The 27781-nt window shown below is 36.2% G+C and overlaps 2 protein-coding genes across 4 annotated transcripts; both read left to right on the forward strand.

Annotated features, from left to right (window-relative positions):
• The first annotated feature begins 5235 nt into the window (after positions 1–5235).
• On the forward strand, positions 5236–10134 carry LOC132183844 (metal transporter Nramp2-like). Of its 3 annotated transcripts, none has more exons than XR_009440520.1 (5): positions 5236–5860; positions 6117–6253; positions 6368–7017; positions 9207–9595; positions 9719–10134. XR_009440520.1 is itself a non-coding variant. In XM_059597297.1 (4 exons), the coding sequence occupies exons 1-4, from the start codon at positions 5292–5294 to the stop codon at positions 9426–9428; spliced, it is 1578 nt and encodes a 525-aa protein (XP_059453280.1). In that variant the 5' UTR covers positions 5236–5291; the 3' UTR covers positions 9429–10134. The 3 variants fall into 3 exon arrangements, 1 of the variants encoding a protein (XP_059453280.1); XR_009440521.1 differs by having other exon boundaries at positions 9844–10134; XM_059597297.1 differs by having other exon boundaries at positions 9207–10134.
• An 8548-nt stretch (positions 10135–18682) lies between these two features.
• On the forward strand, positions 18683–20590 carry LOC132185141 (protein FAR1-RELATED SEQUENCE 5-like). Its single transcript, XM_059598954.1, has one exon. The coding sequence runs from the start codon at positions 18683–18685 to the stop codon at positions 20588–20590; it is 1908 nt and encodes a 635-aa protein (XP_059454937.1).
• Positions 20591–27781: the final 7191 nt, after the last annotated feature.

The raw sequence follows: 27781 nt of genomic DNA on the forward strand, positions 1-27781 counted from the left end.
GGATTGAGTATACCTGAATTACCAACAACAGAGTTGGCAGATGATTGAGGGTATTGATGCTTGATTTAGTAGATTCATCAGTTGTTGACATTGAGCAGAAATCATGGACAACTGATTACCACTCAACTGAGGACTGCTCAACTGAGAAGAATTATTCAACTGAATGGAATTGCTCAACTGAGGAGGATGAGAAATAGGACCACTAAGGTCAGTTCCTTGCAATTGCACTTGATTGGCTGAATGTGACACTGGTCTGGTTCGAGTGAGCTTAAAACCAGGTGGATAACCATGAATTTTGTAGCATTTTTCAATAGTGTGACCAGCTACTCCACAATGTGAACACATGGGACGATCTCTCCTATAGTTTTGCTTAAAAAACCTAGGCCCTGGTGAAGTTTTGGTCATATATGCAACAGGTTCAGGATGAATTGAAGGAGAAGGTTTTCGAAAGGATCAAAGAAAGGATTGTTAGAAAGATTATGGTTGTGTGGTTGATTTTCTGCCAGTGAAGCAGAGAATACAGGGGAAATGTTTGGTGAAAATTCAGGTGGAATGTTTGCATGAGCGGAAGATGATGAACAATCTGCCATTGGAGATGGACCAGAATATGCAAAGAAATCACAGTTTGTGATTATGGCTCTGATACCATGTCAAACTATTCAAGAATGAATAGAATCAAGAAGAAAACAGAGCATGTTGTATGTGGAAGAAGAACAGAAGGAGAAGAAGAAAGAAGAAGCAAGTAGATGGAGCAGAGAAGAAGAGAAGTTCTTCATTATCATAATAAACTCGCATGAATTACAAGCAGAAGCAAGAAAGCTTATATACAAGCTACCAATGAAGCAACTGAAACTGTGAAAACAGTTTAACAACTTGAACTTAAAAACTAACTAACTTACTCAACAGAAAAGCTAGTTTATTTAGTTTATACACGTGTTAAAACCTCTAATCGCCAAATAATAAAAATAACAAACTACACAAGTAACAAATTAAAACAAGCACAGCGGAATGTCAACAACACTGCAAACACAACACACGATTTATTTATGAAGTGGAAAACTCTTTGAGCACCTCAAAGGTAAAAACCAATTCGGAGCAGTCAAACCCGAGAAATCATTATATGAAGATTCAGAGTTATAGACTAGACGATATTCATAATCTTGAAGACTTCTAAACTTAGTAAGAACAACAAGTGTCCTAGCTTGTCTCCCCTGACCATCTTCACGGAGTGCATTTCCTCACCGATCCTTCGGTAGACTTCTGTAATACCCCCGACTTTTTAAATTGTTTTAAAAAGAGTTTTAAACCCTTACTCAACAAATAGCTTTTTAAATCAGCCCTAAACAGAAAACTCTAAGTCATCTCAGCTTCAAAAGCCCTCACACTTAACCATAGAGCCTTGAAGTAAAACCCAAGTTTAATCTTTTGTCCAGACGTACACTAGGGTTGCCGGATGTACACTCTTGTTTTTAGTACCGGACGTACACCGGGGGACCACACAGACGTATGCCTGACAATAGTACACATAGGGGACCACGCGGACATACACATGGGGCCACGCAGATGTATACTCTTGTTTTTAGCGCGGATGTATGCCTGGGGACCACTGGACGTATGCTACTTTTGGGTTAACCCTTGGATAATACCCAGAACGTACACTGAACTCTTTTAACCAATGTGTAATAGTACTGGACGTCCCCTACTTTTTAGAATAGTTGGCGAGCACCTCCAGCTTTTCTCCTCAATAAATACAAACCCCCACCACCCCTTTGAAGTCATCATCTTGCCCTTAGGCTCTCTGTAACCACCCATTGTGAGTGCCTTGTGAGTTTTGAGAATTGAGAGAGAGGAAGAAGAAAGCTTGTACTCTTGCCATTTTCCAAGGTAATCTCTTAACCATTCTTATCCTCTTGTTGTCGTCCTTAAAGCCTTTTTGCATGTTTTGAGTTGCAATGGCACCATGTTAAAGTTCTTGCAATCTTTTCTACGAAAATCAAGAAAAGAGTTTTAATGTTTCTTTGATTGCTTATGTTGAGTTTTCTTACGATGCATGTGCTTATTTTGTAGCCTAGAAGGAGTTATAGTAGCCTCTAGATTGCATAGGAGCCTTGAAACTCCGTTAAGAGCTTTCGACCGAAATGCCTACTCATTGACCGGACGTACGTTCCTCGAACCCGGACATACGGTCAGAAGGTCAGATATCCGCCTTCGCCCCATTTGTGCAACTTAGGTCCTAGTAACCCCCTATATTAGGTTAACCTAGTATCCTACTCGTAAGGATCCTCTAGTACTATGTGTAACGGTGTGTTATATTCCGTTATAGCAGGATTTAGCAATGTCGGAGGATTCAAACGAGCGTACGAGGTAAGTAAACACTTACGAACACTTCTTAAAAATGTGAGATATGCCAATTGACTGACCACGAGTATGATATGAGCATGTCTACATTTTTGTAATCACTTGGTAACTGCTTTAATAACTAGTTGATAAGATGCATTGTATGACATGGGCACCGGCACGTGTGGAATAATGGCCATGGGCTTACTATATAGACTTCATTCTATGGTCAAAGGTATGTGTGTGGGGGCTTTGGATCCAATGGTTTCATGACCAAGGCGCAACCATTCCCTAATGGGTGGTCACTATAGGATGTACATCATTAGTGGTGTGAGCCATCCGAGGTCAAACTCAGTTATGCCACTAATGGGATGAACGGCAGCGTAAAATGGCTGGAGATTACAGGCACCTCGGGACAGCGCTAACTCTGTTGAGAATTGGTAATATCTCGAGTAGATCATACATGAGAGTTATGACCTATAAAGCATTAATTTTTCCTGCATTAAAATACTTAGGAGATTGCCGCCGGGAGTACACCCATTTTTTATTAACCAAACAATACTTTTATGGTGTATTAACACAGACAATACATCTTTTTAAATGATTATTAAAACTGCACGTTTATTTATGCTTAAATTGGCTCAATCATACTAATTGTAAGGTTTACTTACTAAGTTGTTAGACTTACACTGTTATTACCCTTTTAGGAAGCATGCTCCTAGAACTCAAGAGTGGCACGGTTGCCACTACGGACCTTGCGTAGGATTTTCATGCTCTTATCAGGTTTGCTTTACATTATTATTAGTTGCTCCATGTTTTAATTTCGAGGAATATACTTGTCCATTTGATAATTCAATAGTTTCTCAGATTTATTTCACATTCCTATACCTTAACTCTGATAATGCTTAAAGGGGTAATTTCCCTTTTAGCCACAAGTTGGTTCAATTGGGGTAATTGCCAATAACCCTCTTAGGTTAGCCAAGGCTAATTTTGGGGGCGTTACAACTTCCTTCTTCAAGCTCACCAAACCTACAATCTTCTTTTCATCAAACGAATCAAGGCAACACGCCAACAATCAAGAGAAAAGGACAGCCCAAAGCTATATCACGTCCTCTCTTGAATCAATCTCCCGAGACCTAGCACCCGTAGAGAAAAATTGAGACTTCTATCAATAAAACACAGAGAAAATACTGCCCAAAAAGTCTGTAGAAAACGGAGCAGGAAATTCCTTAAATATGAGAACATTTCCGTCGCCACGTCTTAACAAGATACTTTCTCGTTACGACGGGAAGACCAAATTCGTAGATCTGAAAAATCCACGTCCTAACGAGAAAGCAGTCTCGTCCTAACGTGAAGAACAAATGTCTCCTCTTCGTCACTTGTCTCATCTTAATGCCGCCTCGTACGAGAAAACAGTAGCTTCAACATTGGTCTTGTTACATGTCCCGTCCTGACGAGGTTCCTCACGAGAACATAGTAGCTTCAGTTTCACTCCCGTCACATCCTCGTCCTAATGCAGATCCTGACAAGAAAACAGTAACTCCCCGTTATATATTCCGTCTTGACGCAACTTCTGACAAGAAAACAATAATTCCCCGTTACATATCTCGTCCTAACAGCACTCCTGACAGGAAACCAGTAACTCCCTGTTACATGACTCATTCTGACAGGAAAACAGTGAGCTTTTTCAATGAGCCTCTTAGAGCCTAAAATCTATTTCCCAAAGTTTTAAACAAAAAGAAAAACAACAACAATAAGGACATTTACAAGACAAGTCATTGAATTAGGCCAACCCAAAACCTAACACTATTAAAAATGAGAAATGATATTTAATAGACTCTCATACTACGGTCATACAACTATAATGACGTAATAGTGAAAATCAACATTTGGATCAAAAAGAACTTGTAAAAATAAAAATCAATGACTGATATTCGCTGTCACATCATCATAGTTGTATGGCCGTAATATGAGAGTCTACTAAATAGCATTATTCATTATAAATATTTGGTGAGAAAGTGCAAGGGTGACAGAAGGGAATGCTAGGTAGCCTAGGTAGCCTAGGTGTTCTTTTGGTCTTAGGTGAATATTATTTTTTTAAAAAGCAAAAAAGAAAGTGGCCCTTATTTTTCTCACTCGAATTTTAGAAAATAATATCCATTTAGGACTAGAAGAATACTCAGAGAAAACCTAGCATTTACCGTAAAAAAATATCACAAAAGCAAACGCAATTGGATTGAAAAATTTGTTTGAAAATGATTGAGAGATTTATTCCATCATTGAAAAATTGTTCAAAATTGTCTCTAATCTAACCTATGGAATGACTAATTCTAGAATTACTCTACCCAATAGGATTAGAAAATAGAGAAGGAAAAAATGTCTTGTATTAAATATGTATATTATTGTAGTAAAACTTTTTATGCTTTTCTTCTCAACACAAACTATCTTAATTGGAAAGCATTTTTTTTTTTTTTAATACTTTTGTGCCCAGAATACATAGAGCGGTGTCATTCTTTTGGCTCATTTCATTTTAATTTATGTTTTTTTTTTTTAGCACTAATTTGGTTGTGTTAAGACTTAGTATTGGATTATCCAACCTTTTTTATGTTCATGTTGTTTGCTTAAAAAAAAAAAATTATGGCATTTACAATATTACCTGAATGCACGCATGAAGAACAATTGGCACAAAAATTCCATTTGGTTGGGGCACTTGGAAGAAGTCACTTCTGCAGGCTCACCCTTCCTTTTATTTCGTGGAAAATGACTGGAAAGCCACGCACCCCCTGCAGACGTGTCAATCTCCCTATGGGCACCAACCGGAGCATTGCAACATCTGGACACCATCGTAGTACATTTCCTACCCCCGCAAAACGCGGTATAAATCCAGCGCCCGCGCACGCCACGAGTCCATCCCCATCACCCTCTCCTGCTTAATCTGCAGCGGAGAGCAAACCATGAGCGCCGAGGCGCGAGAAGAGGTGCCCAAGGGCGAGGAGGAAGCGAGCCGGTTGTTGCAGTCCCATTTCGCATCGGCGTCGGACGATGAGGAGGTGGCATTCGAGGCGCGGGAGAAGATACTGATCGCCAACGGGGAAGAGTCGGAGACGGAGGGCGTGGATTCTTCCTGGGTCCCGCCGTTCTCGTGGAAGAAGCTGTGGATGTTCACGGGGCCGGGGTTTCTGATGAGCATAGCGTTCCTGGATCCGGGTAATCTGGAGGGGGATCTGCAGGCGGGGGCGATTGCGGGCTACTCGCTGCTGTGGCTGCTCATGTGGGCGACGGCCATGGGGCTGCTCATCCAGCTTCTCTCAGCCAGGGTCGGGGTTGCCACGGGCCGCCACCTGGCCGAGCTCTGCAGGGACGAGTACCCCAACTGGGCCAGGCTGGTGCTTTGGTTCATGGCCGAGCTGGCCCTCATTGGCGCCGATATTCAGGAGGTGATTGGGAGTGCCATCGCTATCCGGATTCTCAGCAACGGGTTCTTGCCGCTTTGGGCCGGAGTCATTATTACGGCGTCCGATTGGTAATCTTTTTCATTGGTCTTGCCAAATTTAATTTAATTTTTTTTTTTTTTTATTCTTCAAATGTTGCATGTTTGTGAAGTTTCTTGAAATGTAATGTGGTTGACATAAACACTGTGAACTTTGACTTCCTTTTTGTAGTTTTTGTTTCTGGGTTCTGGGTGTTGAACTTTGAAGTGGAATTGACACCCTTCCCTGTTTTTTTCAATTCATAGCTAAGGTTGATTTGCTTTTTTCGGTTGTTTCTGTGATGGACAGTTTCATGTTTCTATTTCTTGAGAACTATGGAGTGAGGAAGCTAGAAGCTGTGTTTGCGGTTCTCATTGCGACCATGGCTCTATCATTCGCCTGGATGTTTGCGGACACAAAACCCAATGGGAAAGAACTTTTAATGGGTAAAAATTTGAATACTATTTTGATGGACATTAAATCAGTCAGCGTGTTTCTTTTATCAGGTATCATCATTGGCCGGGGCCGTAGAATTTAACTGAATTTGATCCTCCTCGTAGGCATTTTGATTCCAAGACTCAGCTCAAAAACAATTCGGCAGGCTGTGGGAGTTGTGGGATGTGTCATAATGCCTCACAATGTATTCTTGCACTCTGCTTTGGTACAGTCAAGAAAGATTGATCCCAACAGGAAAGGCCGGGTTCAAGAAGCACTCAACTACTATTCAATTGAGGCATCGATTGCACTCTCAATCTCCTTCATGATCAATTTGTTTGTCACAGCTGTTTTTGCCAAGGGATTTTATGGTACTGAAAAAGCCCATGGTATTGGACTAGTAAATGCAGGGAAGTATCTTGAGGAGAAGTACGGAGGAGGACTCCCAATTCTTTATATCTGGGGTATTGGGCTATTGGCGGCTGGACAGAGTAGCACAATAACTGGCACCTATGCTGGACAGTTTATCATGGGAGGCTTTCTCAACCTCCGTCTTAAGAAATGGCTGAGGGCTTTGATCACACGGAGTTTTGCAATTGTGCCAACTATCATCGTAGCTCTTGTATTTAATACATCTGAGCATTCGTTGGATGTCTTGAATGAGTGGCTTAATGTGCTTCAGTCAATACAGATTCCTTTTGCACTTATTCCCCTTCTTACATTGGTGGCCAATGAGCAGGTCATGGGGGTCTTCAGAATTGGGCCTGTTCTTGAGGTAAGTTATGATTCATGAGCTTCACTACACTTTTTTTTTCTTTTCTTTTTTTTTTTCTCTCTCTCTCTCTTGTTGATAAATAATATTAATGTCATTGAAAAATAGAATATTGTACAGGAGGTATACAGAGGGGTTCCCTAAAGAATCACATTCTGAGATTTAAATAATCAATAAAATCTACAAAAGCAAAAAATTTCGACATATTATATTTTATTATGAGAATAAATCCTACCACTTCTGGTGGTCCTGGGTTTTCCGCACTTGAAAAAAAAAAAAAAACTTGGGAGAATTAGTAGAAACACTGCCATAAGCCGTAGACCCCTCAAGCAAGGAATGTAGGAATGCCAATTTAAGCTCCAGAATAGGCAATTTGGAAGGCAGCCCCCTTTGGCCTTTTGTGGACAATTTACTACTATGTCATTTTGGGCATACTATTTTTCACTTTTGTGTTGACAGCCATATGTTGTGTTTCAGACCTTGTAGCCTCAAGCTTTTAACAATAGGGGTAAACAATGAGGCATCTATTTAGTCTATTACTTGAATCAGTTATGGTTGAAATTGATTTTAGATCACCACATACTCGACAAATTCAACTTTGATGTTTGGAAAAAAAGTTACTAAGAGAAAAAGGACAAACTTAAGAAATTGCTTCTCATGTCAAAACAACCATCAACTGTTATTTGTTTCAAATTTCTCTTGAAACAGTTCTAATTACTTGCTTGCTCATTCTTGTACTTGATCCTCATTATGATTCCGGTTTGTCTTTTTTTTTTTTTGACGTAAAATATGTCTATTGATATATGTATTGATCGAATTAATTTTCCATTTGGATTCTCAATGTCAATTAAGTTTTATCTTAAACTGTATTGTCTACTCACATCTCTATTGGTAACGCAAATTTAAGTTAGCAATTCATCTAGGACTGTACTAGAGAGATTTGTAAACGCACTAACAAGAAGTACGTATTTATATTTTGAGTTTTGTTTTCTTTGAGCTTGTGTTTTTCATGTTAACCTGATTTGTTGATTACTGTTTGCACGCAAGTATACCATGGGAAACAAGAATCCTCTCCATTTCATTTGAAAACTATTAATTTTATGGTCAGGATTTAAAATTGGTGCATTTAATGGCGTACATGAAGCCAATGTTGGCATTTTTTAAAATTTTTTAAATAATATGACATCATGTACACCGTTAGATACACCAAATTTTAATCTTGACCATAAAATAAATACTATTAATTTCATTTGAAATGAAGATGATTGTATACCATGGTTTAGGTAGGTGGTCTCATGTTTTGTGAATTTGGGTGCTAGGTCCCTTTTCCTTTTTAGTTTTTATTATTATTTACTTAAAAGTTTACTTGTATTGCTTGGCACAATGAGATTAAAACCAATCTCAGTAAATTGTAGATAACAGAGAGATAAGGTCATAGATTTTTGGAATATCTGGGTGATAACTTTGGTCCTTTGTCTCTTTTTCGACTAAGTTTATGTGCGCATAATAGGCATGCCATGGTTTTAGGAATATCTGCCATCTGAATTGCATGATATATTGCAATATGGTTGCAACTAGACATACAATGGATCAAAAAGAGATAAGGTCATAGATTTTGGAATATCTGGGTGATAACTTTGGTCCTTTGCCTCTTTTTCAATGAAGTTTATGTCCATAATAAGCATGCAATGGTTGTTAGGAATATCCGCCATTTGATTTGCATTATATACTGCAATATTGTTCCAAATAGAAGTACAATGGATCTTATTAGGAGGAAGTAAATATTAACTAAATCTGGAGGTCATACTGCTAAAGAGGGAAACAACTACTCTGTTGAGATTTGGAATGTTCAGAAAAGATGAGGGTAGTCATCTATAGGTGGGTATTTATTGGTGAGCATTTATATACTTGGGAGGAAACAGGAAAAAGAGAAGGTTACCAACAAAGGCTCTCCAAGAGAGGGAGCTAATGATAATACAGGGCTAGCAATCTTGTCTCTTTAATGATTTAACTTTAAAAAGAGAACTGTGACTAATGTAACCTCAGACTACATGCTCAACTTGTCATTCGTATGCCAGTTAGAGTTTTTCCCTCAATTTTTTGTTTACTGACAGAAAGGAAATATATGGAGATTAAATCTTTCGTTTCTATCAATTTTTTATCTTCTAATACTTTGTCAATTAATGTTGTAGAGGGTGGCATGGACTGTGGCAGCACTGGTAATGGTGATCAATGGGTATCTGTTGCTAGATTTTTTTGTATCTGAAGTTAAGGGACTGCTGTTTGGTTTTGTGGTCTGCACTGGCACAGCTGCATATATAGCATTTATTGTGTATCTGGTTTTACGCAGTGGCGCCGTTCCTCCCGATTGGATTACCATACTGTCCAAGAGGTTTGCTTACACTGGGAACTGATCTCAACAAATATTATATATGTTTCAAGAAAGTAAAAAAAAAATTTCTTAAGCATGCCGCTGCTGCTGAATAGAGCTGCTTTGTAGCACAAGAGGGTCATCAATCTGCTCTTCAGAAGTGAAGCATTCCTTCTAAATAACCACCTCTAACCTTAGAGCGTCTCGAATGTGAGTATACAGATACATACAATTGCAAGCATTTGCCTTTAACTGCACTTTTTGCATGATGGAGCTTCATGGAGTTGCATTCCAATAGTTGATCGGTCCATGATATTCTTCTCTACATTTCAGAGGATATCTGTAGCATTGATTCAACCTCTCAGGACGAGTTACCCTTGCTGTACAAGATACAGTGTGCTTATTTATCTCCCCAGTAAGATAGATTAAAATGCTTTCCTTTTTTTTTTATGTAACAGCTTATTGTGTACCATAGTTGAACTGGCAACAATTTGTTCCCTTGAAGGGATCAATACAATAGGATGAAGGGAATTCTGCAGAGCTGTTGTCTCTCGCTCTCTCTTTACACGTTTTTCTGGCGTCCAAGACAGACACATGAATGATGAGTCCCGTGATTTTAAGCCATCATTAAGGACCAAACGCTTTCATGACATTTGCTTCAACTTACTGGAGTTACTCTTTTAAGTGTAAGCGCACTGATAAATTTTATGGACGTGAATGATATAAATTTTGGGTAGAATTCAATTTCACTTAAGTCGATGGTAACTCTCTCTTTTGGTGGCTCCACTTATCTAGTAGTATTCAATAACTTAATACTATACACATACATAGTATTCAACCTATAGGTCATCTCCTTTGTGCCTCGATTACAAAGTCGCAATCCATTTGATTGACAACCTACGTTTGTCCTGGTGGTTATTATTGATACCAAATAATACAAACTTTGATTAGGATTTATCTTTAAAAATTGACTTGCAAGGGTAGGATTTCCAAGAGATTATAGACACATGGTTAAGATTGTACTTAAATCATTTAAGACACTTAGGATTGTACGCACTACACGAAAGTTGTTCTTTAGCAGCAACATTATTAGTGTTCAGTGGACACCTATTAGCAGCGACATTGTTAGCGTTCAGTGGACGCTAATAGGTGCTTATTAGCATCCACTTTTTATAGTTCATGCTAAAAGGTGCTTATTAGCGTCCATCTTTTAGTCAAACCTAATATGTCGATGCAAATATCCTAATGGGAAATTATCCCGCTCAGGGGTTGAGGTGAGAAAACAATTAGCAGCCGCAAATAACTATTAGTGTCGACGCTAATAATACACTATCAGCGTCCACTTTTATATTGACGTTGATGTATTTTCTCAAGTTAGCGTCAACTATTGAAAGTGGGCACTGATGACCTGTTATTAGCATCCACGTTTGGGCGACGCTTTTGGCCCTCCATCAGAATATTAAAAATAAAAAAGTATCAGCGTCCACAAAAATATGGACTCTGATGACCTATTATTAGCATCTACTCTGTTGGGAGATGCTATTGACCTTCCATCAGAATAATAAAAATAAAAAAAATCAGAAATCAGAAAGTATTAGCATCTACAAAATTTACAAAATTGTGGACGCTGATGACCTATTATGAACTCTACTTTTAGGCGACACTATTGACCCTCCATCAGAATAATAAAAATAAAAAATCGAAAAGTGGTCATGTCTCATAAAAACTATTGTTTGCTATTGACCAGAGTCTGATAAAACTAACGGAATTCATGTCAAACCAGCAATGTTGTCCTGCATTCTTCTGTTCCTGTTTATTTATGCTGTATAGAAGGTCAATTTCATGTGTGACAATGTCGCACAAAATTAAAAAATAGTGAAAAACTTGTGTGGTAATTATCAAACATTCTGTACATTATATAGTATGATACTTTGTTTGACTTCAAGCATTCTGTACATTATATAGCTTGACTCAAAGCATGATTTTTAATTCTAGTTCATTGTATTTGAAGTAATTTTATGAAAATCACGCTTGTGTGGTAATCCTACGGTTTTGGATTGTGAATCCCTCTCCATTTGTTTGCTTCACATCTCATTGAGTACTATGTTGCTCAAACCACTCCAGGGAAATTGCTTCTTTTTTTTTTTTTTTTAAAAAATTAAAATTAAAAATTAAAAATTAAAAATTAAAGCTAATAATGTTTTATTTTTTTAGTTTGTCAGGGCCTCAGAGGCGACAATGTGGATATATGCTAATGGTGTCCCATCAACGTCCACCTTGTTCGGAAGTTGATGGTGGACCTTTAACGTCCACCTTGTGTGGACGTTGATGGTCCACCATCAACGCGTTTATTTTAAAATACTATTAGTGGCGACAAATTTTGACACTATTGCACAATAATCAGCATCCACTTTGAGTCAACATTGATGATGGAGCAACAACGTCCACTATAGCTTTAGTTCTAGCTCTATAGCATTTAGTACAAAATATTATTAGTGTCGACATATGTGGATGATGTTGGGTTATTATCAGCGTCGACTTTGGAAGTCGACGCTAATGAGCTTCAGTTGACCTTCAGCGTCGAAGCATTTGCGTCCAACTTATCAGTGTCGATGTTTATCAATAACGTCCACAATTGAACTTTTAGCGTCCAGAAAATGTCATTGCTAAATAACAACTTTTTTTGTAGTATAGTGGATGCTTGGAAACATTGACCGATTGCCTGTGGAATAGGGGTGAAAATATAGATGCAGATGCGGTTATTAGCAATATCTGCATTCGCATTCACAAAATGTGAATAAATGATTTTTGGTATTCGCATTTGCATCATGCAATTACTATCCGCACCTGCGCGGTTATTGCGGTTAATACGATTATTATCCAATCTGCATATGAGGTAATAAGCATTTTATCTTGAAGTTGTAATTCTTGCTTCTAGTAAATATAAAAGGCATTATCTATAGTTGAACACTATTATTTATATCATACTTGCTAATCATTTTGCTATGAAATTTTTATCTCATACATTATTTAGCTTCCTGTATCATCTATCTATAGTTGGTGAAGGTAAAAAATATTTGAATAATAATAATAATAATAAAAGAAGAACATATAAAACATTTAAATCATAAGGGTTTTTCAGCAGTGAAATCCAACAACATTACAAATCTAGAAAATATAAAAAACATAAATTTCAAATCCGACAAACATAAATGACATTACCGGCAAACAATAAAAAAAAGGGTTATATATATATAAAGGGAATACGGATTCAGTTACCATCCACATCTGCATACCATAAAACTGCTATCTGCATCTACATATGTGGATAAGTGTGTATAGCGGTTGCGAACGGTTATTATCCACCGTGAAAGGAGTTGGCGATGAAACAAGAACATACTGTCATGTTGTAGAGAGCCCCATTGAGCTCCAAGAAAGCTTGGGGGGGGGGGGGGGGGGGGGATAAAGCTAGGTGGAATTTTATGTAAACACAATTAACCCTAAGCTCACCTATAGCTTTGGATTTGTTGCACAAGCTTGTTTATTTGGTGGGTGGAGAAGTTCTTTCTACCCTATCTTAGAATTGAATTTCAAATAGTCATGTTTTTAAATAGACGATGTCTTTGATACTTAAGTCAATAAAGAAGATTTAGATGAAAAAAAAAAGAGTAGAATGCAAGAATGATAGTGTTGAGAATGAATATTGTACTTGGAATGGGTAATTTCCTTTACATTCGCGGAGTGTCTGGTCCCCTTGCATGACATTGGCCAAGTATTGTTCAATGATAAAGTAGGACCCTGGTTTGGCAAGGCATTATGCTAACGTCCTATATTAATGAGGTATGACCGTTGCCAAATATTGCTCGTTAATGCAGTACTGCCTTGCAAGGTAATGGTACCAAATTCTTTGCCTCCTACAATCATTATTGGGTGTTAGATAGGGATCTGGATCCTCTAGAATTCCAGATTCTTGAATTAGAAGATTAAAGGTCCAAATTGTGCCACGTGGCTAAAACCACTTTCCTCCCAAACCCACTGTTTTTAGATGCCAAAAGACTTTCCCTCCCAAAACTCACTTCTCACGTCTAAAAAAAAATAAATAAAAAAAATAAAAAAAATCCTAGCTTTACCCTTCTTCCTCTTCTTCAAGCTGCTTCCTCTACATCTAAGGCTTCTTCTTCCTCACATCTAGACATTTCTTCCTCTGCATCTAAGGCTTCTTTTCTTTCAGGGAGGATTAACATTGATTATGTACTTGCTCTGGAAAAAGTAGAACATGTAGAGAAAATCAATTTCTTCCTCTTCTGGAAAACGCCAAAGCATCTGCAGAAGAACTTCTGAGAAAAATCTAGCTTCTTTGAGGGCGTTAAGGTTTCTAAAAAAAAAAGGTACTTGGTCTATGGTATTTCCATGAGTGTATTTGTTTAGGAATGTACCATTTATTATTACTCTGCAGTTATGATATTGGCCTCGGATAGATATTGAGATTTTTTTTTTTTTTTTGAATCATAGATAGTGAGAAATTAGATTAAATGCAAGTTGGTGAGTGTATTTGTTAGGAAATGTACCATTTACTATTACTATGCAACTGTGATATGTGGCCTGAGGGCCTCTGATAGATATTGAGAAATTAGATTAAATGCAAGTTAGTTGGCAAAAGTCATTGATTGGTGCATGAGCTTTTAGGTTTCACTGAGATGAGTTTTAGTGAATACATGATTTTAATGTTTCTTTTGTACTAGGGTCTTTACATCAGGATAACTTTCTTATTTCATCTTTTACCTGCATTTTAGTTTTACGTTCACAGTATATTTTAATGTTGTTAATGGTGCAAGGGTATTTTTTCTTATACATTGTTAGTTTTATTTATGGTGGTATATGTCACCATCTTTCTGTGTAAAGTTTTTACGTTGTTCTTCCAAGATCACACTCAATGTTATGTTGGCATATTTTGAGTTTTATTTAATTTTTGTGTGTTAGTTCTTGAGTTGGCTTAATTCAGTTTCAAAATGTAGATGCTACTGTTTACGGGCTCAAACACTGATATAGAATGCTCAGAATCCAATCTCCACCGTTCATAATGTAGATTCATGTGTTATGAACGTCCCTGCAAAATTTCAGCTCAATCGGACCACAAACGCCCATCGATCGGAGCTGTTGATCAAGACTGGACAGGCCGGGTCCAGACCGCAATTCCCCGGGTCCGGACCTCATTTCCAGAAACTAAAATCTTGCTCCGCAAAGCCGTGTCCGGACAGCCCATTAACATGTCCGGACACCCCGTAAGTTTTAGGCCCAAAAATGTGATTTTAAGTGGGTTAGGTCTAGGGTTTTGTCGGGGGTATATATACATCATTATAGAACAGAGAAGTACGAATTTTCACCCCCAGAGAGTTCGTCAGAGGCTGTGCTAAGAGAGATCATATGTGGTGAGTGTTAAATTGAATCTCTTAGAGTTTTAGTTATTCCTTTGATAAATCTACGGTTGAGAAGTCTATCGGAAGAGTCCGGTAAAGGAGAATCACGTTGAAGAAGATTGTGAGGAAGGAGACGAGTTGTAGGCTTGTCGATCTTACAGAGCCAAGGTCTTGCAAAGGGTTGTAAGTGTTCCTAGTGTTTGTAATCTCTAGATAATCTTTTGATAGTGATTTCCTGGGTTTGGCTGCCCCGGAGAGGTTTTACTTTTAGATCGGTTTCTAAAAGGTTTCCTCTTCGTCACCAAAATATCTGTGTCTGCCTCTTTATTGCTTTATATATTTTGGGTGATTGAATTGTTTATTGCTACATATTATTAATTCCACATAAATTGTGATAAACAAGTTTTTGGAATCGGCATAGCGTTTTTCAATTGGTATCAGAGCGGGTTCACTCTGTTTGGATTAAATTGTTAAGTGAGATCTGTTGACTCCTGTTTACTATGAATACTTCTCAAGGGGAATATGATCTTATAAACTCCTTCAACAATTTGTTAGAAAAATTCACTCTTTTGAGACATCAATACACAAATTGTTTGGGAGAGTTTCAAGATCTTAAACATGTGAATGAATCTATTGTTACTAAATTATCTGAATCACATGCTTTAATTGATTCTCTAAAATCTGAAAATTCTGTTTTAGGTTCTAAAGTTGATTTGTTAGAGAATAAATTAAAAGAGTCAGAAACTCAATTGGAAAAATTCTCTAACAATTCCCTTGAGAATATGTTACATACTCAGAATTCTGATTGTGATAAATCTGAGTTAAGTTTTGATTGTCATGTTGCTTTGTCTTCTAACAATGATTCTACTTCCGAGATAATATTTGTTAAATCAGAAAAAGTAGAAGACTCTTTGGTTAAAAGAAAAACAGCAGTTGTCTCGACCTCACAAGGTAAGAATGTTAAGAAAATTCACATTGAGCCTTGTGTATCTTACCCCAAATATAGAGTCGTCCATCCTCCTAGGAATCTACCTCCTAAAAGGTTTATCCCTACTTGTCATCATTGTGGAAAAGTTGGTCACATTCGACCCAATTGTTTTAAATTGAAACCTCATGTGCATAAAAATAAAAATTCTCTTTCTAGGAAAGATTACGAGGGTTTGGTAATGATGATGGGAGGTGTGTCTAAAGTAGACAAGTTTGAAAATGTTCACGTCTCTACATCATCATTCAAGAAGGTTTGAGTTAGGAAGGATTATATCATTCACCCATTGAGGGGGAGTGATGGTGATCTCACCTTAATTTAGGTGAGTTAATAACATGCCTAGGATTGGTTGTTTTGCTTATTTTTGAAAGTCCTAGAGCATGTTGTTTTTCTTTGCTTTGCATTTTTTTTTTGCTTTCTAGTTTATGCATTGCAATTTTTTTTGTTACACTTTTTGTGTGAAGAGTGTATATATGTTTGTTTTGAGATTCTTGTCATGAGGCATATTCATAAAGGACTTTTCAAGAAATTCATATATCATGATCTTTGAAAGGCTTATAGATGAGATGTTGTGTGTGGACCACCAAGATTTTTGTCTACTTGCTAATCAAATGTTCATGAATGTGTAATGTCTTGTGAAGACCTAGAAGTAGTTATTAAACCAAATCATTATTTTGTAGTGGGACCTATAAGATGTGATGAAAGTTTAATGCTAAAGGACATTTATGTATTGCCTGTTGTAATCTCAATTCAAGCATGTTGTTTTTCGTTTTTCAATGCATTTTTGTTTTATTTTGTTTTGAATTTGTTTTCTTTCATGTGCATTTCTTTTGTGAAAAATTTTAAAAAGACAAAAATATGTTACTTTGATTGTTTTCTTTTCTTTCTTTTGTCTTATGCACCTAGATAGTCCATTAATTTCTCATGTTGCTTTTTATGGATTTAATTCCTTACATCTTGGAATGTTCTTAATATGCATGAGATGAAAATTTGTGTCAATGGACTTGTTTTTGTGGTTACCTAAAGCCTGAGCTTATGTGGTACATTTTGCCTATGCTTTATCTTTTGTGCACATTTAAGCTTAAATTGAGGTTTTGTTTCACTTTATTTGTGAGGTCTGTTAGGTAACCATATGAGGTTTTTGACTAGTCATATTTTTCAAATTGACCATATGCTAGTTGAACCTAGGGCTTAAAAATCCCTGCTTTCTCTTTTGTGATAATCACCAAAAGTTTAAGGACACTTTCTCAAAGAGAAAAATAAACAAAATAGTGAAACAAATAAAATCAAAAAAGATCATATTCCAAAATGAATTTATTTCACTGTGTCAAACTTGTGCAAAATATTTTACAAAGAGAAATGTATAGGATGAGAGTGGCTAGGCCCTAGTATGATAAGGCTTGACTTTTGATTTGATATACTTGTCAAAACCTCATGGTTGTGAAACTTTCTCCTCATTTTGTAAGTTAAAAAAAAAAATTTCTCTTTGGATGGCTTACATACACACCACACAAGCATGGGATGAATGGAACATTTTTCTTTGCTTGGGTTAAGCAATATGAGTTTCTTGCCATTTTTAGTCTCATGTATATTTTACATATTTGGAGCATGTTTGGATATTCATTGTGCAATACATGAGTTATTGATGTGTTATCATGTGTGTTCATTTAACTTTTGAGGGGAAGAAACATGCTTTGCATTTCCAGTTTCTTGTTGTTAATTGAGTCATACATTGAGGGAGAGTTTTGCTGATGTTTCTTTATGATCACGCATTCTACGTCATTTTTTTATCATGAGTTTTATTTATGTCTTCTTGTTCCATATATGCCTTGATGTATTTTGTGAAGTGTTTCAGGAAACATGAAGACCTTTTGTCATTCTGTGACAAAAATGGGGAGTAAATATGGGGAGATTATGGGATTGGCTCGACATTTTGGTTTTGTCACTGAATTGCCAAAGGGGGAGTTTATTAGTTCTTGTGTTGGCTTAATTCAGTTCCAAAATGCAGATGCTACTGTTCACAGGCTCAAACACTAATATAGAATGCTCAGAATCCAATCTCCACCGTTCATAATGTAGATTCATGTGTTATGAACGTCCCTGCAAAATTTCAGCTCAATCGGACCACAAACGCCAATCGATCGGAGCTGTTGATCAAGACTAGACAGGCCGGGTCCGGACCGCAATTTCCCTGGTCCAGACCTCATTTCCAGAAACTAAAATCTTGCTCCGCAAAGCCGTGTCCGGACAGCCCATTAACATGTTCGGACACCCTGTAAGTTTTAGGCCCAAAAACGTGATTTTAAGTGGGTTAGGTCTAAGGTTTTGTCGGGAATATATATACATCATTATAGAAGAGAGAAGTACGAATTTTCACCCCCAGAGAGTTCGTCGGAGGCTGTGCTAAGAGAGATCATATGTGGTGAGCGTTAAATTGAATCTCTTAGAGTTTTAGTTATTCTTTTGATAAATCTACGGTTGAGAAGTCTATCGGAAGAGTCCGGTAAAAGATAATCACGTTGAAGAAGATTGTGAGCAAGGAGACGAGTTATAGGCTTGTCGATCTTACAGAGCCAAGGTCTTGCAAAGGGTTGTAAGTGTTCCTAGTATCTGTAATCTCTGGATAATCTTTTGATAGTGATTTCCTGGGTTTGGCTGCCCCGTAGAGGTTTTACTTTTAGATCGGTTTCTAAAAGGTTTCCTCTTCATCACCAAAATATCTGTGTCTGCCTCTTTATTGCTTTCTATATTTTGGGTGATTGAATTGTTTATTGTTACATATTATTAATTCCGCATAAATTGTGATAAACAAGTTTTTGGAGTCGGCATAGCGTTTTTCATTGTGAATGACAGCAATATACCTTTATACCAAAAAACAAACAAACAAAAAAAAAGATGGATGGCATCGCGGGCGATTCCTCTCAAAATGTGAATACCCACATAGATTGGACACCTCAAGTTGGTTTGGAATTTAATACTCTAGGGGATGCATGGAATCATTGGGGAAATTATGGAAAGCAAATGGGTTATGGTGTAAGGAAAGGTTTTCTAAATAAAAGTAAGCTAGATGGAAAAGTAACAACAAGGGGATTTACTTGTTGTAGGGCAGGTGTTCGAGGAATAGACAAGCGAAATCATCTTTACACTCGTCATCGATATGAAGTAAGGACTAATTGTCCTGTACGATTGCATGTTTCATTAGTACGAGAGACTGGAAAGTATAAGGTTTATGATTTTGTAGCTGAACATAATCATATTCTGCATCTTGAAGAAACTGCTTATATGATGAGGTCACATCGTAAAATGTCAGAAGTTCAAGCATTTGAAATTGACCTGGCATGTGCTTCTGGAATTTCTCCTAAGGCAACACATGCACTGATGAGTATAGAGGCTGGTGGGAGGGCAAATCTTGGATATATTGAGCTTGATCAAAAAAACTATCTTCGGACAAGACGGCAAAGGAACTTGATATATGGTGAAGCAAGTTGCTTATTGAGGTATTTTCAGGAAAAAATTAATAAAAATCCATCGTTTCGTTATGCAGTTCAATTAGATGCTGAAGAAAAAATTACTAACATTTTTTGGGCTGATGCAAGAATGATCGTTGGCTATGTCTATTTTGGTGACATGATGACCTTTGTTACTACATTTGGCACTAATAAAGAATTAAAACCCCTAGCTGTTTTTACTAGTTTTAATCATCATAGAGGGGTTGTGATTTTCGGGGCAACACTTCTTTATGATGAAACAATAGGGTCATTTAAATGGCTTTTTGAAAATTTCTTAGATGCACATACGGGTAAAAAGCCTCGATCAATCTTTACTGATCAAGATGCTGAAATGGCAAAGGCATTAAGTGAGGTGATGCCAGAAACCTATCATAGATTATGCACTTGGCACATCATGCAAAATGACATTAAGCATTTGGGGAATTTGATGAAAGATGATTCTCATTTCCTACGAGACTTTAAATCTTGTATGTTTGAGTATGACGATAAGTCTGAATTTGAAGAAGCTTGGGACAAAATGATTGAGAAGTATAATGTTGGGTCAGTTAGTTGGTTGGACGGTATATACAAATTAAAGACAAAATGGGCCAAGTGTCACATGAAGAATGCCTTTACTTTAGGTGTGCGAAGTACTCAACTCAGTGAAAGCATAAATAGTGATTTGAAAGCTTACTTAAAATCAGATTTGAGTATGATGGAATTTTTTCAACATTTTGAGCGGGTGGTAGAGCAAAAGCGACATAAGGAATTGGAAGCTGAATTTCATGCTAGAGAAAAATTGCCTACATTAGCATTGAAGAATTCCCCTATGTTGAAGCAGGCATCACATACATATACTCCTGTGATATTTAAAAAATTTCATGATGAGTATGACTATGCATCAGTAATAGTAATTAAACATCGCAATGATAGCCAATTAGTGCATGAATATGTTGTTGGTATTTTTGATGAAACTAGAGAGTATAAAGTATTATGCGACCATGTCAATAAGATAATTTCATGTAGTTGCAGAAAGTGCGAAACATTTGGGATTTTGTGTTGCCATGCTTTGAAGATTTTTGACTTGCTTGATATAAAGATGATTCCTAGTACATACATTTTGAAGAGGTGGACAAGAGAAGCAAAGAGTGAATACATCTTAAATACTACGACGATGAATATGGAAAATGGTGTGAATTTAAATGTTACACAAAGATATAGAAGATTGTGTCCAATGCTAGTGGGATTAGCCACCGAAGCAGCTGATAATGAAGATGCATATGCTTTTGTAGAGAAGATGGTAAAAGAAATGTAAAAGCAAGTTCAAAAAATTAAAAATGTTTCACGTGTTAGTCTTGATAATGAAGCTCAATTATCATTGTCAGATGACAATGAAATTGCAAATCATACCCAATCTATTGAGAAATTACTTGAAACGGTCAAAGGGATCAAGAAGAAAGAAGGTCAGAAGGGAGGAAAACGATTCAGAGGTTGAATTGAGAAGCAATCAAGGAAGAAAACAAAAATTACAGAAAAGGATAATATTGGAAAAAAGTCATCTCATGTAAAATTCTAGCTCTATAAATTTGCGTTCATCTCAACTTATTATATATAATATGATTCGATTAATTAAAATTTCTTCTTATTGACAGGAAATTAATTGCTCACTCAACATTCAGGATGTCAACTCTAACTCACATGTAGAAAGTCATTCCCATCAGGTAAGCATTATTTGAGTTCATAGTAAAATCATTTTACAAATGTATGATATGTCTAAATGCATTATTTGTTTGTGGCTTTTCTTAATAAAATTTTATTTTGTTTTATAATATAGCACATTGATCAAGTGCCTTATTTGGTACCAAGGACAACATTTGAAGAATCATTTCAGCATAGATGTGGAATCAATCTCATTGAATTTCCACCGGTAACATTTCACCATTTTACTCTTTCAAGAAGAAAAAAATGTGTTTTTGTGATTGTTGTGATTATATGGGGACCATTTGATAACAATTTGTTGTGATTATATAGGGACCATTTGATAACAGACCATTTAATAATGCATATACTAATCAGGTAAAAAAACATTTCATTTATGCTTGAAAACAATAATGCATATCATATTAGGCTAACTAGTTTAATGACAATGTTTTGTTAGGGAACTAATGGGTTCAATTTTATGGCATCTCTTGCTGTAGCACAAATGCAAATATGGGCTTCATAAATTTTCATGGTACATAACAAACTTACTATTGGATATAAATTTGTCAATATTTTCTTATTGATTTGAAAAATTAACTTTAGTTTTGAAACATGTTCAGGACATTGAATTCTCTATCGCCACTTGGAAATATTAATTAGGTCGCTGTGGTGGTGCGAGCTTGGATGGTGGTTTTTTGTTGTTCCGAAGGCAACCAGATTTGGTTTGAGGAAAAAAAAAAAAGATTTGTTTTGGGACTATGTGTTTTGATTTTTGAGAAATGTTGCATTCCTCATTACCATTTGGTCTTGTTCTTGTGAAGGATAATTAATGTATGAGAATGTTAGATGCAACATTTAAACTTAATTATTGTGTTATAATGTGAAAGTGACATAATATTGAGCTTTAAGATGGTATTCCAAGTTACTTGAGAAAAAGTTTCCACTAAAAGTGACCTGCTTAATGACAAAAAGAAACTTACTAGAATCAATGTGATACATAGGGAAAACAGGATTTTAAGAAGGCACCTCTTGCATACATTTTGAACTCATTAAGTTGAAAGTTTTGACAAAGGCCCCAAATTACAAGGAGGGCAAACTAATCCAAATACAAATTAACAATATAATGTATACAAGTAATCCTATCTAATCTATGAGATGCCATTGAGATGAGCACTATGAGATGTGATTGATATGAGCAGCATTATCCATCTGTGGTTGTGAGTTGAGAAATTCCTTGAAGGTAGGTTTCTGTAGCGAGTGAGAGTCTTGGTTAACAATTACAAGTGTCCCACACATGTTCATCCTCCTTGGTCTTAGAAAACCCACAAATAACTTCCTGCAAGAGACTGAAATGAATCCAAAAAGACATACAAAGTATAATCCAAAACCACAATAAACAACTCATTTCATGAATTAATGCTAAGTTTAATGCTAAGACATTTCTGCAAACAAATAAAATAAAATAAAAAAATAAAAAACTTTTTTTTGCCATACATGTCAAAACACCAGCAAACATGAAGTCCGGAACAAACAAATTTTCTCACGATTAATTTTCTTTTTCTCAATTCTCTCAAAAAAAAAAAAAAAAACTATAAAACATCACTCAATTCACACAACTAAAATACCAAGTATTCAATCTGAGTGTCAAAAAAAAAAAAAAATCATAGTACCCAAAAAAAAAAAAAAAAATTGCCTCAATACAAAATGACTTAGAAAACTTATAATTCAAAAAAGCACACAATAACCCAAATCAAAGAACCCGCCCTGAAAGGATATTTGGTATTGGTGTTTGGCGTTGGATTTTGAGTGTGGATTTGACTCCGCCTCAAATTTTTTTTTTTTTTTTGGCCCAGACGCAGACAAAGACGAACAGGCGACGAAAAATTGACAAGCGACAGTCCACCAAAAGCGGCAGAAAGCCCGCGCGATTCAAGCAGCGCCTCCACCTCAAATTTTTTTTTTTTTAGCCTAGACGCAGCAGCGAATGCATTTTTTCTTTAGGTTTTCTGAAAAAGAGGAAGAACAGGCAGAGGAAGAAGAAGGGTAAAGCTGGGATTTCCTTTTTTAGACATGATGAAGAAGTGGGTTTTGGGAGGGACAGTCTTTTGGCATCTAAAAACAGTGGGTTTGGGAGGAAAGTGGTTTTAGCCACGTGGCACAATTTGGACCTTTAATCTTCTAATTCAAGAATCTGGAATTCCAAGGGATCCAGATCCTAGATAGTGCTACATGTCTATTGACCGTATTATAGGGACAATTAGGACAAGGTGGCAGGGTGGTACTGAGATATTACATTAACAAGTTCAAATAAGATATTTCAGGATGGTACTGAAATATCTATTCACCTCTCCAAGTGTTATTTAGGGTTATTGTGCTTTTTTCACAACCAATAAGATATTAACAAGTTCCAATTTGGTCCTATTAATTCTACATAAGATAGTTTCCAAAGTCAACCAATCATCAAGACTTTGATCAACTTCTACAGTACTACTTGTGTAGATATTACAATCAAAAGAGACATCTCTTAAGTATTTACGTGAGGAAGGCAATGCATGACTCTTTCAGTCTCTCTTCCAAACCATCTTCCATCTCGAGCCATGGCTAACCTACTAGCCTCTGTGCTTCTCGTCTTCTCATTCCTAATAGACTCTCTGATCATTCTCTATAGCCCATGATTCTCCCTCTCCAACTCTCTTCCCCTAGTCTTTCCCATCTTGATCATCATCATCATCTCCGATGCAATCTCCACAATTCAGTCCACCCCCGCGCTCGCATGAGACTCTACGACGATCTTGTCTTCGACGGGTTCTCTTTAACTCTATTAATATTTTTTGGATTATTTTATTAAATCGTTAATTTGGTGTTAATTATCGACCGTATGTACATTGAGGCTTTTGGATTTTGGTCTTGTAGTTACCATACGACGCAGCTGTGGATTGGGACGCCTCCACAGCAATTCGCACTTCTTGTGGATATAGGAAGCACTATGACGTACATTCCGTTCTCCGACTGTACACTCTGTGGGATGCATCAAGTTCGGTTTTGCTTTTAATTAACCATTTACCACAAGTCTGTCAACCGCCTACCTACCGTCACCATATTGTCATCAACTGACATCCAACTTACAGTGATTGGTAGGCGGAATAAAAATAATATTTTGACTTCGGTTTGGTTTGGTAGGAGGTCAAACTTTTTTTTTTTTTGTCACTTGACCAGTTTTTCAAGTGAATTTTGAATTTTATTTGGTAGGTTTCCTTATTGTTTTGTCCTGTTGATTTGTGGTTGTCCTTTGGGTCCGTGTTCTATAGATTTATATATATGCTTTACTGATTCTGTAGTTACAAAGAAGTTGATAAATCTTAACATAAAAACTTGCAATCAACATTTAACCGACCACCTATTAATTGAAAGATTTGATAATGCGGAAATATAAATAATGAGAAAGAGACACAAGACTAAGGTGGTTCGGCAATATGTCTATATCCACACACTAAAGCCCTATAGGCTACATTTTGCTTTTATTGAATGATTTGATAGTATATAGGATGCCTCAATATATAGAAGCTAAATGGAGAGAGACTCTCATACATTAGCAATGTGGGACAAGCCCACATATACTTGAACATTTCCCCTCAAACTCAAGGTAGAGACTTGTGAAATCTTGAATTTGTTTCTTGATCGGCGACGAAGACCGAGATTGTGGCCGGAAACTTGTTGGAGGCGATGGCGGCCGAGGGAGGTGGCTGGAGTTGATGGCGCCGAAATTTGAAACATCGGCGGTTGTGAACTTCAATTATTATGGACGGGATTTCAACATCGGCAACTTTTGTCTGGAATGGGCCAAACATGGGCCATAAAATGAAGCCAACTATGGGCTAAAAAAGGGCTTGGGTTTTAAACAATACCACAAAAGCTAGTCTTGGATTTTAAATAGAGGTGTCAATGCGGGCGGTTTCCTAACCGCTTAACCATATTAACCACTAACCGCCTAACCTCTATAACCACCTAATGGTTAACAATTAGAGGTTATTAGGTTTACTAGCCGTAACTGCTAACCGCCTTTTTATATAATATATTTTTATAATTATAATTATAATAATATTTATACATATAACATAATTACTTGATCATTAAATCACACATTTTTTTTTTAGATAATTAAATCACAATTTGAGTATTAATATATTATCACTATAGTTTATATGATTATATCACATGATTAATTGAGCATTAAATCATTTGATTATATAATAGCAAATTATACATATACAATATGATATAACTCATAAGTATACCAATTCATACTAATACAACAATTAAGTATTTAGAGACTTAGTTCCAATGTATGTTATAACCTTTTAAGTCTATATATGTTATAAATTATAATTATACATATATGGATATGAATAATATAAATGTATAAGATCAATACTTAATCATATGATTCAATGACAATTCAAATACTTTATTTAAGTTAATCATATTATTAATGTACAATGATAATGTGATTCGTATAATATCAAATTAAGTAATTGTCATTAGATTAAACAATGTGTTACTTATAACCACAATTGAAGTATTAATGTATTATCATTATAATTTTAGTAATTTATATATTATCACTATAATTGATATGATTCATTTCAAAAAATATAATTGATATGATTATATCATATGATGAATTGATCATTAAATCATATGATTATATAATAACAAATAATACATATATAATATGATATAACTCGTAAGTCTAAAAGTTAATTATATTATTCATGTACAATGATAATCACAATTGAATTAAACAATGTGTTACTTATAACCATAATTGAATCAAAGCATTATTATTCATTAGATACTTTGTAAGTATTTTTGTTGGCTTCATTTCGTTCCAAAATGCAGAGGCTACTGTTCACGAGCTCAAACACTAATATAGAATGCTCAGAATCCAATCTCCACCCTTCATAATGAGGATTCACGTGTCATGAACATCCCTAAAAAATTTCAACTCAATCAGACCACAAACGCTCATCGATCGGAGCTATTGATCATGAAAGGACAGCATTTCCAGAATGCAGTTTTTCCTCCATTGCAGCCCTGTCGGGACAGGCCCTTTCCCTGTCCGGACAGCAATTCCAAAAACATAAATTCTTGTCCTGCCAAGGCTGTCCGGACAGCAAGACAGCCTGACCGGGCAGCAGTTCCAGAAACATGTTTTTTCTTCCTCCGCAAGGCCCTTTCCGGACAGGCACTTAACCTGTCCGGACACCTCGTAGATTTTTTTGCCCAAAACGTGTTTTTAATGTGGACCCAGGTCTAGGGTTTTGTAAATGTTATAAATACATCTTTATAGAAGAGAAATAGACGAATTCTGCATCTAGCGTTCGCCGTCATGTGCTAAGAGAGTCTTGATATAGATCGATAGCTCTCTCTCTTAGAGTGATCATTTGTTTTACTTGTTGATTGTTAAAATGAAGTCAACCGGAGTTCCGGTGAAGGGAGATCACGTATAAGGATTGTGCCAGTTGTCTCTGGAAAGGGCTACTGCGGTAGAAGGCAAGTGGGTCGCTTGTCTTATGCAAAATAGTGTCAATTGCAAAGGTTTTGTAAGTGTGAACTTCTTGTAATCCTTTAGGCCCCGTTTGGTTCGCGGATTAGACCCTTGGATTGGACTAGCTAACACTAGGTATAGCTAGTCCTTTGTTTGGTAACACTCTATTCCTGAGAATAGTTATTCCCATGGGATTACTAATCCTATATACATGGGGTTAGCTAAGCCACTCAAAAACGAGTGGCTTAGCTAATCCTTTCCTGTGGGATTAAAATTATCGTGTAAATTGCCCACAAAAACCCTACCCTTCTAGCACCCACGTCTCTCAAGGAGACTCTGCAAAACGATCTCCATCTCTCAAAGAGCAACGATCTCTCTTCTCTGCGCAAGCGATCTCTCTCCCCCTCTCTTCTCTTCGATTTCTCTTCTTTGTTTCTTGGTTATTTCATTCTCTCTCTATTTCTTGGATTTTTTTTTCTCTGTAACGTTTCTCTGTTTTTTTTTTTCTTCTTCTTCTTTTTCTTTTGATTCTCTGTATTGTTTCTCTTTGATTCTGTTTAGGCTTTTTTTAAAAAATAATAATAAAAAAATTAATTAATTAATTAATTTATTTTGTTTCTCCATCTCTCTTTCTCTATACTTTCTCAGTTTGATTTTTAATTCAGTTATATATATATATATATATATATATATATATATAACTTGTGTTCAAGCGTACAACCTATGTTCAAGCGTGTATATATATATATACCCAAAACGTTTATGAGTTTTTTTTTTTCTCTGTATCGTTTCTCTTTGATTCTGTTTAGGGTTTATTTTTTATTTATTTTTATTCTGTTTCTCCATCTCTCTTTATCTATACTTTCTCAGTTTGATTTTTAATTTAGTTATATATATATACACACACGCTTGAACACAGGACAAGTTGTTCAAGCGTACAACCAGTGTTCAAGCGTGTATATATATATACACACACACGCTTGAACACAGGTTATTCATACCTGTTCAAGCGTGTATATATATATAAAATTATATATACATGACATAACTAAAAAAAAAAATAGTAGTAAAATTGTTTATCTTTCAATAAAAAGAAAATAATGAAAGTCCTTAATAATATAAATTGTATTTATATTATAAGGGTATTTTAGGAAATAAGATCATAATACGATTCTATTCATCAACATATTTTATTGTACCAAATGAAAGAATGGGATTAGGTAGTCTATTCCAGCATTACAACCAAACAAAGGAATA

This window comes from Corylus avellana, chromosome ca6 (assembly GCF_901000735.1).
Source record: "Corylus avellana chromosome ca6, CavTom2PMs-1.0".
Lineage (NCBI taxonomy): Eukaryota > Viridiplantae > Streptophyta > Magnoliopsida > Fagales > Betulaceae > Corylus > Corylus avellana.

What these genes read in the sequence shown, in the direction of transcription:
- LOC132185141 (XM_059598954.1), top strand. Translation starts at nt 18,683, where the DNA reads ATGGATGGCATCGCGGGCGATTCCTCTCAAAATGTGAATACCCACATA.
- LOC132183844 (XM_059597297.1), top strand. Translation starts at nt 5,292, where the DNA reads ATGAGCGCCGAGGCGCGAGAAGAGGTGCCCAAGGGCGAGGAGGAAGCG. An exon ending in TGGGAAAGAACTTTTAATGG is followed by an intron (nt 6,254 to 6,367) that starts GTAAAAATTTGA and finishes TCCTCCTCGTAG; the next exon opens with GCATTTTGATTCCAAGACTC. An exon ending in GAATTGGGCCTGTTCTTGAG is followed by an intron (nt 7,018 to 9,206) that starts GTAAGTTATGAT and finishes TTAATGTTGTAG; the next exon opens with AGGGTGGCATGGACTGTGGC.